This window comes from Melanotaenia boesemani, chromosome 16 (assembly GCF_017639745.1).
Source record: "Melanotaenia boesemani isolate fMelBoe1 chromosome 16, fMelBoe1.pri, whole genome shotgun sequence".
NCBI lineage: Eukaryota > Metazoa > Chordata > Actinopteri > Atheriniformes > Melanotaeniidae > Melanotaenia > Melanotaenia boesemani.
This window is the reverse complement of record NC_055697.1, coordinates 3183987-3201719: the sequence shown is the minus strand read 5'-3', so window position 1 is coordinate 3201719 and position 17733 is coordinate 3183987. Positions and strand designations below refer to the sequence as shown.

At 42.5% G+C, this 17733-nt stretch overlaps 1 protein-coding gene and 1 long non-coding RNA gene across 5 annotated transcripts in view; one reads left to right on the top strand and one right to left on the bottom strand.

Moving 5' to 3' along the window:
* The window catches only part of ltbp1 (latent transforming growth factor beta binding protein 1), a 216987-nt gene that overhangs the window by 90672 nt on the left and 108582 nt on the right, over positions 1–17733 (bottom strand). For all 4 annotated transcript variants that reach the window (XM_042010090.1, XM_042010092.1, XM_042010093.1 and 1 more), the window contains exons 7-9: positions 8257–8540; positions 7512–7620; positions 1336–1395 (exon numbers count right to left, since the gene is read on the bottom strand). In XM_042010090.1, the coding sequence (XP_041866024.1) occupies positions 1336–1395; positions 7512–7620; positions 8257–8540 (453 nt within the window). The remainder of the gene's footprint in view (positions 1–1335; positions 1396–7511; positions 7621–8256; positions 8541–17733) is intronic.
* Positions 10038–15628, top strand: LOC121655446. Its single transcript, XR_006013205.1, has 3 exons — positions 10038–10750; positions 14590–14593; positions 15618–15628. It is a non-coding gene; the product is annotated as an uncharacterized LOC121655446 (long non-coding RNA).

Genomic DNA, 17733 nt, shown 5'->3' with positions numbered 1-17733 from the left:
CTGCAGCGAGTCTGTTCATCAATAGTGATGTGTCGACCAGGGTTATAAGATCTGATGCAGTTATTGACAAAAGATTCCCACAGATTAGAAATTGCAGCAAACTTATTTGTCTCCACTCGCTCACTGCGTGTGAACATGTTATCAAAGCGTAGGTGTTGCATGATGTTTTGGAAGCGCTTTCGGGCCATAGTAGCAATGATTCGTGGGTTTCCCAGCTCTGCTGACCAATTGTCACGTAGTGATGGAACTTTCTTCACCCCCCGCAAGATAATAATTGCAATAAATGCCATTAGTTCTGGGAGGTTCATGAACCAATCTGCCTGCTCCTTTTGCCGTGCATGCTGAATGGTCCATTCTTGAATGCTACGAAGCATTTCAAGTGTTATAAAACAGAAGAAGCTTTGAAGACGAGTCCGGATACTTCTTCTGGCCTTAGCAGTTGGCTCTCCATCTGTGCCGTATGGTTCTATTGGGGTGAAATTGAGACATGTCCCCAGCTGTTCTTCATGCCACACTGTGCCATCTTTAGCCATCTCTGTCCTCTCACTTCCCAACCGAGCCCTCTTTTCTGGCAGTGGAGCAGTCTCATCATCTGCAAGGTAAACAATTTCACAATTTCAGAGGACGAAAATAGGATGTTTTGGAAATAAGATTAAAAAAATCCTTTATTTGTACCAAAATGGAGAAATTCCAGTGTTGCAACTCACAGTACAGGACAAAGCAGAAAGAAAGAAATTTGTCATACCAAAAAGTTCAATAATAGTTTCAAATCTTACCTGAAGACTGCTCAGAGTCAGAGTCCGAATCCAGCTGAATTTGTATCTCTTCTCCATCTGAGTCACAAGGGTTTGTATCGCTGAGGATCAGGTCCAATGCCTGCTGAGTTGTAAGCCGCCTCTGCATTTTGCTTCCTTCTATTTGTTCGAGGTGAAGCTAGCTACTATTTATCCCCCTCAGCCCACCATCCCCCACTGCCACAGAATTTACCAGACGTTTCAAGGTAACAAGGAGGGGCTGGATGCAATGGGTGCATTCCTCAGGTAATGGCTGCATTTACAAATGAAGAGATGCTAATTTTTGCCAGCAGAGTCGTCAGTTTGGACTAAAGGTCTTTCGACCCTTCTCTGGGACTTTAGGGAGACATCAAAATTCCTGGGACTTCTAGTGTTAACTGGTGACAGGTGAGGGTGCCAGAGCTGGGTATAAAAAGAGCATCCATTAATAGTTTAGTCTTTCAAAGCAAAGATGAGTTGTGGCCCACCACTTTGTTCCAAACTCCATCAGAGAATCATCAATAAGTTGAACTGGGTTAACAGAAACTGCTGAAGGTCTTACCTTGGCAATGGGAAGTGTTGACTTTCTTGTATCCTTGAGGACAATCTATCAGGGGGATGGCTGAGGAAATGAGAAAAACAATGAGTAGCCTTAGTCATTTAATTCACAGTCAAACAGACAGATATTAGACAACAAGTCTAGAGATCAAATAATCATGAATTCATTTAATCAATGTTACATATTAAATCCAAATGAAAAATCTATTTAAAATGTGCAAAAAACAGCCTGTAAGAAACACAGCGGTGCCCTGTACAAACTGTAGTAAAATGTAAGAATGAAGGCTGAAACTCTTCCAAAGTTCTGAAGATTTGTATCCCAAAACTTTGTAATTTTAAATAAAGAAATTACAATTAAACTGAGTGAATCATTAAGCTAAGTAAAACTAAGTAATAATTTTATTTTATTCATTTAAAATAATACAAGAAACTGATATTATGCAGAGTAATAACTTCTTTGTCATTCTTTTATATGAATCACAGAGAACAAATTTCCCCCTATTTCTCACACAGAGAGAAGCCAGAAGGACGAAAAATGATAAAACTATAACTGAATATATAATAATTAACAGCATGGCTAATATTGATAGATTAATGTTGATTCTAACTCAAATCTTTATGATAAAACTATATGTAAAAGAGAAGAGATGGAGATCAATGAAGAAAGAATCAGGATTTGACTGTAGAAAGCAGGAGGGTGGGAACTGCAGGTCAGGGGCGGCTAACAGCTGATCAGACGGCATCAGTAGCTTACAGTAAAGCTCAGACTCAAAGTCAAATCGCTGCTGCAGGTTTCTACTGTACTACTGCACAAAGGAACCAGTGGGGAGGTGGTACCCAAATACCTGAAAGGAGATTGTTCAAAGGCAAACAACAAGGCCAATTTATTCACCAGCTACCAGTGTCTCCAGGAAACAATGGACTGTTTCACACTAAACTGTGCAACAGCAGAAATCTGGATTCATGACCCTGCCACAAACACTGGGCCGCCCCCTCACACTGTTTATGGCTACATTCACACTGCAGGGCATAATGCTCAATTTGTTTTTTTTTGTTTTTTTTTGTTTTTTTGTGACATCCTATTTATTTATTTTTTTTGTCTGTTCACATTTCCAATTAAATGCGACTTGTATGTGATCTCGTGTATGAACCTTATGCGCACCGAAAGTGTCCCGCATGCATAGAAGACACAACGACGTGACAGTGAGTGTGTGTGTGACGTCTTCGTGTTTGTAGAAGTAAACACGGACAGTAACAGCGGAGCATATGTTGCAATACTAAAGGTATTGCGCAACTGTAGCCAGCACATTTTCAATGGCATTGTTTTAGGGAGGAGATTACAAAAGAGGAGATCCAGATTTGTGGCCATGGTGTTTTGTGGAGCAGTGGCAGCAACGCCTGCACAGAGAAACGTATGGGTACAGAGTCACAGCCAGGAGTGGTGAGAGAGTGATGTGAGGCCTTTACAGATAAGGGTTTATAAACAATGTTGTGTATGACGTGTAGATCGGATTAATGTGACCTGACCGTTTAGACTGAAGTCGCATGGCAAAAGGTCAGATATATACTGGATTGAAGCTCACATATCCAAGTGGCCATGGTCGCCTTTGAAAAAATTGTTCAAACTGTTCAAACTGTTATGAAAAGATCAGATACGGGTGGCATAGGGCAAAAAATCTAATTTGGGTGACTTCAGTCTGCAGTGTGAACCTAGCCTATGAGACTTTAACGGGGAAGAAGCACTGTAGTTCAGGTTACACACTCTGGGTTATGCTTCATCACCTACATCTGTTCACCTGCTTGTTAAGCTTGTAAGCAGATAAGCGACCCGGTACTAGAAGGTGGAGCCGGTGAAGAGGATGACCCGGTACTAGAAGGTGGTGCTGATGTAGAAGATGACCTGGTACTAGAAGGTGGTGCTGATGTAGAAGATGACCTGGTACTAGAAGGTGGTGCTGATGTAGAAGATGACCCGGTACTAGTAGGTGGTCCTGATGAAGAGGACCGTGGGTGTATTTTGGGCTTTTTATGATTTTATTCTCTCTTCAAACTTGGGTCCATCTGTTCCTCATCTGAGCTGTGGAAAGTGCTGCAGCTCTGTGACTCTTTATGCGCTACATCCAGTAGCTTTGGTTTCAAAGACAACTTCCATACTTCTATAAAGGGAGTAGTGTTGAATAGCCAGCTGCTACTGTACATAAAAGGGTTGGCACTTGATTTATAAAAGAAAAGTTGTGAGGCAACGTCAGGCACCACCTGCCACTGTGGCATTTAGTGCTTTTCCTGTCTGGAAATAACGCTTGTGGTGCAAGTCACATGTCTGTTAATTCCTAGCACAAAGCTGGATCTTTATTTTATATTTGAGAGTCTATCAATGTATTAAAACCTCTTCGGGGTGTAAAGTCAAGCCACTTGGTTATGTTGCTCTCTCTCATAAAAGCAGCTCAGGCTAAAGTTTCATTTTAAGGGTAACTGATCTTTAAAATAGCTTCTGAAAGCATCAATTCATTGCGCCGCTTTCACCAGCACTGCCTGCGTTTTGATTTAAAACAGTTCAGAACATTTCTGACAAAGCCCTGAGGCTGAACTTTTTCATCTCATATCTGCTTACCTGTGCTAAGAAACCACACACAGTGAAGATCTCATGCTGACACAGCATGTGAAATCATGACTTAATGAGCCTGCTGGGACAGATGAAACAGAAACATCTAAATACCACAGCAGCTCAATGGGTAAAGAGTCAGTGAAAGTTGCTACATGCAGAAATAAAAACCCTCTAAAACTTTTATTTGTGCAGATGAGAGCTTTTCTCTGTTGGGAATGTGAAGCCTTTGAGAAATTCCAGGAGAACAAAACATCTTCCATCACCATCAGGAAAGTCAAAACAAGAGGGAAATCACAGAGAAAGAAGAACTGAAAGGACTGCTGCATTTCTCTGCTGTTTGAACAGTGGTGGAAAACTTTAATTAGCAGGTCTCCATGCCATGCCCCCTCCATTTTCATTTTCTTGCTGTAGGTTTATTGGTGCAGCAGTGAAAAATGGTTCCCACTAAGTATCCTGCAGCAGGTTTAGTGGTGCAGCAGTGAAAATGGTCCCCTCTCAAACAGTTTCCTGCTGCACCAAGTTCACAGTGTTGTTTAGTATATTTAAACAACAATACCAGACATTATTCTTGGTAGACATTGTCATGACTTTCATTGTGTGGTTGAAGTCAACATATAAGTGTTTTTAATCTCATTTCTCTTTGTTCCTGATGTTAAAGTGAGGAAACATAAAACTGTCCTAAAGATTTATGCTGTAGTATGAACCACTTTGCCTGCTCCAAATCAGACCTTCATCTAAAATCTGAACACTAGACGGATAAAGACAAGATTTTCTCTTTATTTACAATTAATAATCCATGACTTATCTATTCATTTATATTTCCATCTAAACAAACATATACTCATACATCTATATATATATATATATTAGTGCTGGGCACGTTAACGCGTTAATCACCCGTTAACGCAACGCCGTTAATATCTTTAATCACGCTAGCTTTGATGACAGAAACACGGCGTCCATGTCTCTCTTCCCTGCTGCAGCGGTGCGTCTGATGTAATCAGGAGAGAGCGGCTTTATTAACATGAAGAAACATTTTCTGTCTGGAACTTAAGAAAGAAGAAGAAGAAGCCATTTTCTCTTTGTCTGTCTAAACCCATGCAGACGGCAGAACATCGTGATTTTTGGACGGGAAACTGCTCCCACAAGACAATAAGAAACTTTTTATTTATTTATTTATTTATTTTAAATAAATGCGTCTTTAATTTATGCAAGACAACAAAGGTAAGACATGTTTTCTGACTTTTACAAACGTGCAGCATAAATCGGGCCTTCTTCTGTCTCTGGTTTGGTGAATCTTGGTCATATTAAGATGAAACTTCCAGCTGTGGAATCTGTGAGATGTGAGCTTTCAATAGAGTAGTCATTTGTTCGTGTTCATGGGGAGACATCATCTGTGTTTACATGTGTTCGGACTTCGTGTACCTGGTTTTTGAATTATTGTTTTCTTAACTGTTTGTTGGTGATAGAAATGGTTTTACTGAGCTGGTAGCTGAAATTCTGGACTTTCTGTGGATACCACACATGTTTATAGTTACATCTACAGACCTGACGCTACACTCCTGGTAGCGGAGGATGCAGGTGAAGCCAATACAGTTAAGCTAAGAATGCAGACTTAGAGAATTTATAGGCCAGAAATCTGGATAATGAAGCAGTGAAGGTACATGGATGGAAGTTATTGTGCATATTGTGAATATTTCTCTCTCCTCACCATCTAGAAGCTGTGAGATTCTAATCCTGCTTTCTGTCTGTTCACCTGATGCTGATATTCATCACATATTGTTCCTTCTGTGTTTAGAAGGAAGCAGCTTCACAGCTTTAAATTCATCCTGCTGACTTTTTACCTTTTAGTTAGTAAATCCTGAACATTTCATCCTTCTTTGTCATAAATATGTTATTTTATAAATATATATGAAAAAATATTTGAACTGTTGCTGTTTAAAGAGAAAACTGCTGCTAAACCTGTTTATGTGTTTAGTGCAGGGGTCTGCAGCCTTTCCAATCCAAAGAGCCATTTTTCCCTCAGCCAGCTAAATAAAACTTCTTTAGAGACGCAGATGTTACCAGACTTTTCAAAAAGGCAGCTTAATATATATTTTTAATGAAGAGCCACAAAAATTTGAAAAGTTGCCCAGCACTAATATATATATATATATCTATATATATATAGATATATATATATATCTATATATATATATGTGTGTGTGCGTGTGTGTTATACACACACAGACACTTATGCTACTGTTGCCACCCCTGAAAAATTCCTGCTCCTCTCTTGCCACCCCATCAATATTTTTCTAGATCTGCCCCTGCATATACTATACAAACATGCACTCTTCCCAAGGGTTAATCATTGGTTTGTGGTATGTTTAAATTCAGCCTGGTATTGTTTTAACACATCGCCTCCTCCATGGTACCGGCACAGTGTATCAAAGTTGTTTGGAAAGGGAGCTCATGTAAATTGCTTTTATCTACACTATCGCTGTTCCCAAAATGTTAGTGAAATTACTGCCAAAGTTAGCACCAAGAATTACACTGCATAGAAATACTTTACACCAGGGGTGCCCAAGTCCAGTCCTCTAGATCAGAGGTCCCCAACCCTGGTCCTCAAGGCCCACTATCCTGCAGGTCTTAGATGTCTCCCTGCTGCAACACACCTGATTCAAATTAAACGGCTCTCTGACAGGCTCTGCACAAGTCTGCAACTGAGCCATTCATTTGAATCAGGTGTGTTGCAGCAGGGAGACATCTAAGACCTGCAGGATAGTGGGCCTTGAGGACCAGGGTTGGGGACCTCTGCTCTAGATGTAGTATCCTGGAACTTCTAGATGCAACCCTTCTCAAGTAAACCTGAATCAAAGGGCTCAATTCCCCTCATCCACATGTCATTCAGCTCTGCAGACACCACAGGTAACGAGCCATTCATTTGATTCAGGTGTGTTGGGGAAGGGTTGCATCTAAAAGTTGCAGGATAGTAAATCTTGAGGACTGGAATTGGGCACAATCATTACCCTTTTTTTCTTTCTTTCTTTTTTTTTAACCTGTCCTGTCCAGCATCATAGCAAGCAAAATGACAGCCCAGAGACCCGGGCCCTCAGCAGCAGCCCCGGAGCGCTAACCCAAGCTACCCCACCCCGAAGACGACTCCGGCCCCACCCGAAGGGCGGCAGAGGAGAGCCCCAGCAAGAGCCCCCCACAGTCTTGGGGCACAGGTCCCAGTGGGCCAAGATCAGCAGCCACTGGCCCCGCCAGGGACCGGCCACCCAGGGTAGCCCAAGCGAAGGGCCCAGGGCCCCAGGAGCCCAGAGGCGGCCGCCCCACCCCCCAAAGGCAGAGGGCCCGAACCATGGCTAGGAGGACTAGGCCCCCCCAGACAACCACCCGGCGTAGGCCAGCCCACACCCTGATGTTCCAGCCATCATTACCCTTTAAAAGGTCCAGTGAATAAGATTTATTGATATCAAGCTGCACATGCTGTAACTTACTGAATACCTGCCCCTCATTCTTTGTTAATATGAATAAAATTAAAACAAGTATGACCTGAAGCATGATTGAAATAAACAAGTTATACTTACATGATCTCTTCGGACATTTCTGGCATTTGTTAAAGCCCCAGGAGGTCCCTATGGTCCCACAGCACTGCTCCTGCTTGGTGAGGACTGGCAGGGCCTTCCCCTTCCCACACTGAAGCATCAGAAGAAACGGATGAAACAAGGTGAAGTACTGAGCGGTCTTTCTGTATATGACTTCTTCATGTTTGATCCTCTGATGTCAAACACACCTGATCAACTCCACCTCTAAATCAGGTGGACATGTTCAGATACTTTCCTCCTCTCAGCTCTTATCTTTATGGCAACAACTGCTCTACAAAATGTGACCTGGAAGTGGAAAATGTAAGACTTTCACTTAAACTCAACAGATGGAGGTTTTTTTTTTTAACCATCAAACAATAAATTTGTACTCTATTTCACATCCCTCATCTCCAGGACCTGATTATCGATGCCAACCACCAGGCTCATGTTATATTGTTTTGGAACTGGACCCATAAATTTGTCCATTTTAACTACCCTCTGTGATTAATGCCTCCAGCACTTGTGCTAATCTTGGTTTAACAGGTCTGAAATAGATAACTGCAAGTAGATTCTATTATTCCAGGCAGATGGAGGGTAAAAAAGACAAGTCTACAGTCACATAAGCCAAGTTGCCCGTGCAGTTACAGAAGCACATTATTAGAGTAAAAAATATACCATCTGTTCCTTTAAAATACATTAAGTGTAGTTAACTGTGTTTTATTTCCCGTACTGGTCAATGTCTGCGTACCTGACCAGCAGCCGTCTCCTGGAAGCAGCGACCCAGCATGTTCTTGGAGGTGACGGGTTGGTACTGAGGAACCTGGTAGCCATGCTGGTTGGGATAAACTACGTTGTAGCCGTGGCGCTGAATTTTCTGGTTGCTCTCTGTGTGATGGTAGCTGTAGCTGGTGGAGGATGAGGAGCCTTTCTGCTGGTTGTTATGGTAATCATCTAGCTGAGAGACTTGGTGGACCTGAACGGAGGCTTCTGGAGGATGTTTGATGTGGATGTTGACGATGCCCGGACTGTATACTGATGGAACGGAAGACAAAATGGGTACTACAGTTTTTTGCAGTGTAGAAACATGTAGACAATATAAGGGATGGTCTACAAGACTTCTCCGTAACATGTCATGATACAGTTTTATCTACACCAATTTTTATAGAACATTTTTTTTACCCCTTTATCTCATAAGCTTCTGCATTGGCATTTTCTGTTAGGGAACATAAACTGGCAGGATTAACTCAACACACAATTAAAGGCTTAAATTAAGTTCAAATTAATCCTAAAGAAAAATCTGTATGTTTTAAGAGCTTTGATGTATCTTAAACTTTAGCTTAAAGTGTAACTCATAGGCTGTATATAAAAGATGGACGGAGCCTCTGCGACGTCACCCATAGGTTTCTGAAGAGCAAAAGTTGAAGCTTGTTGGGGGTTCCCACCATCGCCATCTTGGTAGCGTCGCGTGTGTTGTTAGTCCCGGAAAATCCAAAAATGGGCAAAGAGGTGGAGCTGAGAGGGGGACTGTGAAGGTGGCGGTAGATGACTGACAACCATCAAACTCCGAGCTGCCTGTAGATAAGCGCTAACCGAGCTAACCCAGGGCAACGGAGGTAGGCGGGCTAAAACTACGGCATGCTGTTAGCACTCTCCCTTCTTTCTGAGGATATTGGATACCTGTCAATCAAAAGGACACACCCCTAAATATGCCGAATCTTAAGATTAAATAACATCCAAACGGATGACTTAGAACCCCCCCACCACCACCACCACCACCGTTGTCATGAAGGTAAACTTGACTTATTAATCCTAAAATGGATTTTTGTGCCAGGCTTTAAACATGTTTATTTCTGCTGTGAAGTTGGCCTTTTTAACATTTGAATCTATGGGGATTTGCTCTGTTTTGGAGCCAGCCGCTTGCGGATGACGGTTGAACTGCAGTTTTTTTGCATTGCCACTTCAGTGCACTTCACTTCACTTCAGGCTTCAAATTTTACAGGCGGAGGTTGCCGCTTGGTGTAACTACACCCCTTATTTTTTGCGTAACTCCACCGACTGATGAATTTGAAAAATGCCTGAAAAAGCAATAGTTGGTGTAGCTGTCGCAAAGAAAAATGTTTTATTCATTGGTAAAATTTATTTATTTATTTTTTTTTTTTTTGAAAGGTAAGCCAAAAAATATATATTGTGTTTCACGGAGCTGACCTCTTGTGGTGGAGTGGGAAATGACATGTGCATGCGTTGTTCACATGGTTAACGAGCATGTGCTTAGAGAGAGAAGAGAAAATGAGAGTGCATGTACACGGAGAACAGCTCGTGCTCAGAAATTTGACTAACCACTCCTGAAAGTTTGGTCAGAAGGCGCACACGGTAATTGTGTTTTATTTAATGCATATTTTGGTTTGTATGTGTTTGTTTATTGATGAAAGATATGTTTGTTTTTCTTTAGTTTTTCACGGTGGTTCGTGGTCATGTTGTAAAAATTTGCTGCGACGAAATAAAGGCTTCACAGAACCATCAGTTGGAGCGTGGCTTTCTCTGATCCAAACAAAACCTTTGGGAGCAGTTAAAGTGAAAAACGTCGCCTGTCGGTGCTATGCGTGGGTCGCTACGGAGAGAAACTTCATCATCTGTGCTGCCGTTGGACACGAGGCCAGTCAGCGAGGGTGCGAGCAACTTCGGTGCGGCTTCGGCCTGAAGAACTTCAGCCAAGGTGCAAGTCTACATCCATCTGCCTCCATGTCTACAGTTCTGCAGCAGCTGGGTGTCCAAATCAGCGGCCAAGGTTTTGAGAAAGGACTGCTACAGTAACATTTCACCATCATGCATAATCATGCATATCAGGTCAGACTGTGTCATTATAGTTCGTTAAGACAGAGGCAAGGAAAGTCAAAGAAGAGTTATGTGTAAAAGGGTTTCTGAAATGTTTACTCAGTCACACTAATATTATTTGGTGTTTGATATAAGAGGGTTGCAATTGTTAAGTCCCTGTCTTTGTTAACTACTTGAAAGATACAGTCAATATTACCAATATTACTGTGAAAATGGCAACTGAATTATGTGATTTGGAGGTCATTATTGAAGCTTTAAAGTCTGAAAAGGCTCAGTTAGAAAACAAGTTAGATAGTGACCCCGAGGATTCAGAAAGGGTACAGGTTGAAGTACGTCTAGGGGAGATTTGTGCAGATCTTGAAATACACAAAATCGGATTACCCCAACCAGGTCCTCCTGGTGAACCAGAAGTTAGACGTTCTGAGAGGGAGAAACATTTGACTGAAAAGATGCTTGAGCTTAAAAAAGATGAGTTGATAGATAAGGAGAGAAGTTTTTTGTCAACTTACATGCGCTTTAAGACAGAAGTTCAGCTGACCAGGTCCAAACTCAAAGTGCAGTGCTCTAAAGCAGAGTTAGGTGACAGGATCCGTGCGATTGATCAATGTGAGTTAGCTGTAAAATGTGATTATGACGCTATACGTGTATTAGCAGCACCATCTCAAGACATAAGAAGGAAAATGGATAGTTGCTCTTCAGTCTCTGCTGAACTCATTCTCCTACTGAAAAGGCGTTATGCAAATGTAGACAAGGAGTTTGATACGGAAACTGTGAAGGAATCACTCCAGAAGTTACTACAAAGACAGGATGCAAAGTCAATATATGGTTCAACAGTATCAAGAGCTGGAAAAAGTCAGTGCAGCTCAAGTCAGCAAAGCAGTCAGTTAACTGCAAAAAGAGCAGAAGCTGCTGCACGTTTAGCTTCAAAACGGGCTGAAATTAGTAGAGAAATGGAAATCTCTGCCCAAAGACAAGAGATAGTGGCTCAACAGGAAAAGTTGAAAATGTTGGAAAATCAAAGAGATCTTGAGGCAATAGAAGCTGAATATAATGTTTATGCTGAAGAGGAGTCAAAGGCGAATGCTGAAATAAGAGAGTGTGAAAGAAGGTCCACTTTGTTAAGTCAGCCCTCAGTACAGCTAAACAATAGCCCATGCCCCCAAGTTCGTTTGAGTTCAGTCCCAGCTGCCTTTCCTGTTACAAGAAACACTCAAATCTCAACTAGAGTTTCTGTTCCTCAAACTAGTGACAGTAAGATAGCAGTGAAAGATAGTGAGATGTCCTTAGTTGAAGCACTAAAGGAATCCCTGACTATGACGAGACTTCCAGCTCCAGAGCCATTTGTGTTCACTGGAGATCCACTGAAGTTCATAGAGTGGAGCACTTCTTTTAAGGCTCTTATTGAGACGAGCTGTGCAAATTCAGCACATAGACTGTTCTATCTGAAAAAATACATAAGTGGAGAAGCACTTAGTGTGTTAGAAGGAACATTCTATCGCAGCGATGACGAAGCCTACACACAGGCTTGGGAGGCCTTAAATAAACGTTATGGCCATCCTTTTGTTGTACAGAGAGCATTCAGGGGAAAACTAAATAGTTGGCCAAAGATTGGGTCAAGGGAGTCACTCAGACTAAGGGAGTTCAGTGATTTCCTTATTTCTTGTGAAAATGCTATGCCCTATGTGCAGGGTCTCAGGGTTTTAGACGATTGTGAGGAAAATCAAAAAATACTCAGAAAACTACCCGACTGGGCAACAACTCGATGGAACAGACATGTGACAAAAGTGTTGGATGAAGGAAAAGAATATCCAGGGTTTGCAGAGTTTGCGGAATTCGTAGCTGAGGAAGCACGAATAGCATGTAACCCAGTCTCCTCTCTGTTTGCATTAAAGGCCTTCGAAAAACCAGAAAAGGAGCAAAAACGCCTTAAAGCGAATGTCCTAGCTACAACAAAGGTGACCAAAACTTCAAAGACCTCTAGTGCAGCACAGAGCAACAAAGCTAAAACTGAAATGTCTTCAGCTTGGAACAAAAAGCAGATTGAATGCATTTGCTGTAAGGAAAGTCACTTCATTTACAAATGTGAAAGGTTTGCAGCAATGCCACTCGAAGAAAAGAAGAAATTTGTTACTGAAAACAACATATGTTTCGGCTGCCTTAGAGTTGGACATTTTTCCAAAAACTGTCGTCAGAGAGCTAACTGTAATATTTGCAGGAAAGGTCATCCTACTCCACTTCATGAGGATCGTGTCCAAGTGGAAAAATCTGAAACGCCACCACCAGAGGAAAACACGTTGGCTGTGTCGAACAACGTGACAGTGGACAAAAGTGATCGAACTTCAATGATTGTTCCTGTCTGGCTGTCTTGTGCAAAAGGTAATAAACAGGAAACCTTAGTTTATGCTCTGCTAGACACACAAAGCAGCAATACTTTCATTGACCAAGGAATCTGTGAAGGAATTCAAGCAGTTACAGAACCTGTGAAGTTAAAGCTCACAACCATAACAGACAAAGGTTCTGTCGTGCCAAGTCACAGAGTGAGTGGACTTCGAGTAAGAGGATACCGCTCACAAGAATACATAGGGCTCCCACCCACATACACTCGTGAATACATTCCAGTTGAACAAAGCAGTATTCCAACTTGTAACACTGCAAAAGCATGGCCTCACTTGCACAGTATTGCGAAGGAAATGCCCAATCTGTTAAACTGTCCTGCAGCACTTCTGATTGGTTATGATTGCGCAAGAGCTCTAAAACCAAGAAAGGTGATAGCAGGCAATGACTATGACCCCTACGCTGTAAAAACAGACTTAGGTTGGAGTATAGTGGGATCCACTCAGTCTTGGTCAAATGCCAGGGATGTCACAGGATCATGCCATCGTGTTGCTGTGAAAGAGCTGCCATCCATCACACCTTCTTCTGTTCTCAAGGTGTTGGAAACAGATTTTACAGACACAAACCCCAAAGAAGGAAACATATCACAAGAGGATATTCAGTTTTTGCAGTTACTGAATGAAAATGTTCATTATAATGATGAAGGTCATTTGGAAATGCCTTTACCTTTCAGACAACGTCCGCAACTTCCAAATAATAAGCAACTTGCAACAGTACGTCTGAAATATTTGAAAGGAAAATTCAAAAGGAATCCAAAATACAAAGCGGATTATGTGAGATTCATGAACAGTGTCTTTGAAGATGGTGACGCAGAAGAAGCAGACAGCACATCCCAGCTTGGTAATACATGGTATATACCTCACCATGGGGTGTATCACCCAAGAAAGCCAGAGAAAATTAGAGTCGTGTTTGACTGCAGTGCTAAAAGTGAGCACACTTCTTTAAATGAGCACCTTCTGACTGGTCCAGACTTGACCAATACCCTCATTGGAGTTCTTTGCAGATTCCGGCAGCATCAAATCGCCATCACATGTGATGTAGAAAAAATGTTCCACCGCTTTCATGTCAGTCCGGAAGACCGAGACTTCTTAAGGTTCCTGTGGTGGCAGGATGGGGAAACTGACACTGAGCCCAAAGAATATCGCATGCGTGTGCATATCTTTGGAGCATCATCCTCACCAGGATGTGCAAACTATGGCATGAAGTTTCTTGCTCGTGAACATGAGAAGGACTACCCCGAAGCAGCCAACTTCATTCAAAAAAACTTTTATGTTGATGATGGGCTGATCAGTGTTGACTCGATCCAAAGAGCAAAACAGCTGGTCAGCCAAGCACGAGAAATCTGTGCAAAAGGCAAGTTGCGTCTACACAAATTTGTGTGTAACAAAAGGGAGGTCTTGGATGTCATACCAGAGTGTGAGCGTGCTTGTAATGGCAAAGATGTAAGTCTGAACTACTCTGACATTCCGATGCAAAGTGTTCTAGGAGTCAAATGGAATGTAGAAACAGATGCATTCTCATTCAATGTAAATCTTAAGGAAAAGCCAGCCACTCGAAGAGGGATCCTGGCAACCGTTGCAAGTGTGTATGATCCGTTGGGATTTCTTTCTCCCTTCATACTGACCGGAAAACAAATCCTTCAAGAAATGTGCAAACGAGGCGTTGGATGGGATGAACCCGTTCCACCTGCACTGGAAACTAAATGGAAAGCATGGCTCCTTGATCTTGGAAATTTTTCAAAGATTAAAATACAGAGATGCTTCATTCCTGAAAACTTTGGTGAAATCCAGAAAATAGAGCTGCATCATTTCTCAGATGCTAGCAGTAGTGGTTACGGGCAATGTTCATATATTAGACTTGTATCAAATGACAAGGTACACTGTACCCTGGTCATAGCAAAGGCCAGAGTAGCACCCACGAGAGTAGTCACCATACCACGCCTTGAGCTCACTGCGGCTGCAGTTTCTGCAGGAGTAAGCAACTTCCTCAGAGCAGAGCTAGAGTTAAAGATAGATGAGGAGTTTTTCTGGACAGATTCCAGGGTAGTGCTTGGCTACATAAAAAATGAAGCACGCAGATTTCATGTCTTTGTAGCAAATAGAGTACAAAAGATCAGAGACCTCACAGATCCGAATCAATGGTTCTACATTGAAACAGACCAAAATCCAGCAGATCACGCATCTAGAGGACTAAAGGTGGCAGAGCTCACTGAATCAAACTGGATCACTGGACCAAGATTTCTTTGGGAGCAAAGGCTGGTCACTAATCCACTTCCTCCTGAGCTTTTAGTTGGAGATCCTGAAGTGAAAGCTCTAAAAACACAGGCCTCGGAGACGGACGGTTTTCTGGAGAGGTTCTCTAGATTTTCAGACTGGAATACTGCACTTAATGTTGCTGCAAGAATAAAAAGACTCACGAAAAAAGATAAAACAGGACCAGTTAGTGTTGAAGAGAGACAGGCAGCATCTTTAGCACTCATAAAAGCTGCACAGAGAGAAGCCTTTGAACAAGAGTTAAAACAACTGAGTCAAAGTGCAGTCAAACTGCCCAAAACATACAAGTTGTACCAACTTGATCCCATTCTTGAGAATGGTCTACTTAGGGTAGGGGGCAGGTTAAGAAAATCCACTGCATCATTTGAACTTAAACACCCAGTGATTCTTCCTAAGGAAGGCATTGTCACTCAACTGATTCTTGATTATTGTCACAAGAAGGCACAACATCAAGGCAGAGGTCAAACTCTGAACACCCTCAGAGCCAATGGGTACTGGATTATGGGTGTCAGCAAGGTTGTGGCTAAGCACATCAGAAGTTGTGTGACATGCAGAAAGGTGAGAGGGTCAACAGAAGAGCAGCGAATGGCTGATTTACCACCAGAAAGAGTAGATCCCTCACCCCCTTTCACATACACCGGTCTAGACTGTTTTGGCCCCTTTTTCACCAAACAGGGTAGAAAAGAATGTAAACGTTATGGTCTATTGTTTACCTGTTTGAGCTCCAGGGCTATTCATATTGAGATGCTGGAAGATCTCTCCACGGACTCGTTTATAAATGGGTTAAGATGTTTCATTGCCATCAGAGGGGCAGTTAGACAGATTAGATCTGATCAAGGGACTAATTTTGTCGGCGCAAAAAATGAGTTCGAAAGGTGTCTTTCAGAACTAGATAAGGACAGGATTGCTACCTATTTAGCTAAAAACCAGTGTGACTTTCAATTGAATGTTCCCGATGCAAGTCACCGAGGTGGTGTTTGGGAACGCCAAATCAGAACTGTGAGGAGTGTTCTGAGTTCTGTTCTGGCACAAGCCGCTGGAAGGCTTGATGACTCGTCTTTAAGAACCATGTTTTACGAGGCAATGTTGATCGTAAACAGTCGTCCCCTAACTGTTGAGACAATCAATGATCCAAAGGATTTCGAGCCTTTAACGCCTAACCATCTGCTTACGATGAAAGAGACAGTGCCACTTCCACCTCCAGGTAGATTTGCCAGAGAAGATTTATATGCCAGAAAGAGATGGCGCAGAGTGCAGTATCTCACAGAGCTTTTCTGGCACAGATGGCGCAAGGAATATTTAACCAACATCAGCCTGAGACAGCAATGGCATGCTACCAAAAGAAATGTAAAGGTAGGAGACTTAGTGCTAGTCAAGGAAGACAACCTTCCCAGGAATGAGTGGAAGCTAGCAAAAGTAGTTGGAGCAGACAGAGATGATGATGGTTTAGTGCGAAAGGTTAAGATACAAATAGGACAAAGAGATTTGGGTAAGAAGGGTGAACGCTTGAAACAGGTGTTTTTTCTTGAGCGACCAGTTCAAAAACTAGTGGTGCTGGTGCAAAATGAATGAAATGCTCAAATGACAGTAAAGGGTTCGTACAATGATTATGGTTATGTTTAAAAAATTACAAGATTTTGTTTATTGTCTATGTACAAACCTTTTGTAATTTTGGTGGCAGTGTAGCTGTCGCAAAGAAAAATGTTTTATTCATTGGTAAAATTTATTTATTTATTTATTTTTTTTTTGAAAGGTAAGCCAAAAAATATATATTGTGTTTCACGGAGCTGACCTCTTGTGGTGGAGTGGGAAATGACATGTGCATGCGTTGTTCACATGGTTAACGAGCATGTGCTTAGAGAGAGAAGAGAAAATGAGAGTGCATGTACACGGAGAACAGCTCGTGCTCAGAAATTTGACTAACCACTCCTGAAAGTTTGGTCAGAAGGCGCACACGGTAATTGTGTTTTATTTAATGCATATTTTGGTTTGTATGTGTTTGTTTATTGATGAAAGATATGTTTGTTTTTCTTTAGTTTTTCACGGTGGTTCGTGGTCATGTTGTAAAAATTTGCTGCGACGAAATAAAGGCTTCACAGAACCATCAGTTGGAGCGTGGCTTTCTCTGATCCAAACAAAACCTTTGGGAGCAGTTAAAGTTGGGGTGGGAGGTGTGGGTTGATTAGGGGGCAGAGAGTTGGCGGGTCGGGATACCTAGGCAGAAATGATTGACAGAAAGCAGCTCAGCTCACTGGCAAGATGCAAAGCGAGATTCACAAAGCAGCTAGACCACAGAGCGTCTTTGAGGTGGAAGACTTTCCCTCCTGAACCTCCTCAACTACACATGGACAAAGTGGTCTTGAATGTATCAGTCTGAGCTGTTAGCGCTGTTACGCTGGCCTGTTAGCAGCTCCAGCAGCTCTGGAAAGCTGTGGAAACTCGCGGCAGGTTGTGGCAGCTGCAGGAAGTGCTGCTGGAAGTTGCTGCTGCTATGATTTGAGCTGCTGTTTCTGCTGTCACCCATGGCAAACAGGTGTCTAGGGGAGGGACCAGACAAAGTGCGGCTCAAATCACCCCTATGATGCTGACATCACAAGGACCAGAGTTTCCCTTGCCCGGACTTGGGTCACCGGGGCCCCCCTCTGGAGCCAGGCCTGGAGGTGGGGGACGGAGGCGAGCTTTTGGTGGCCGGGCCTTTGCCCATGGGGCCTGGTCAGGCTCAACCC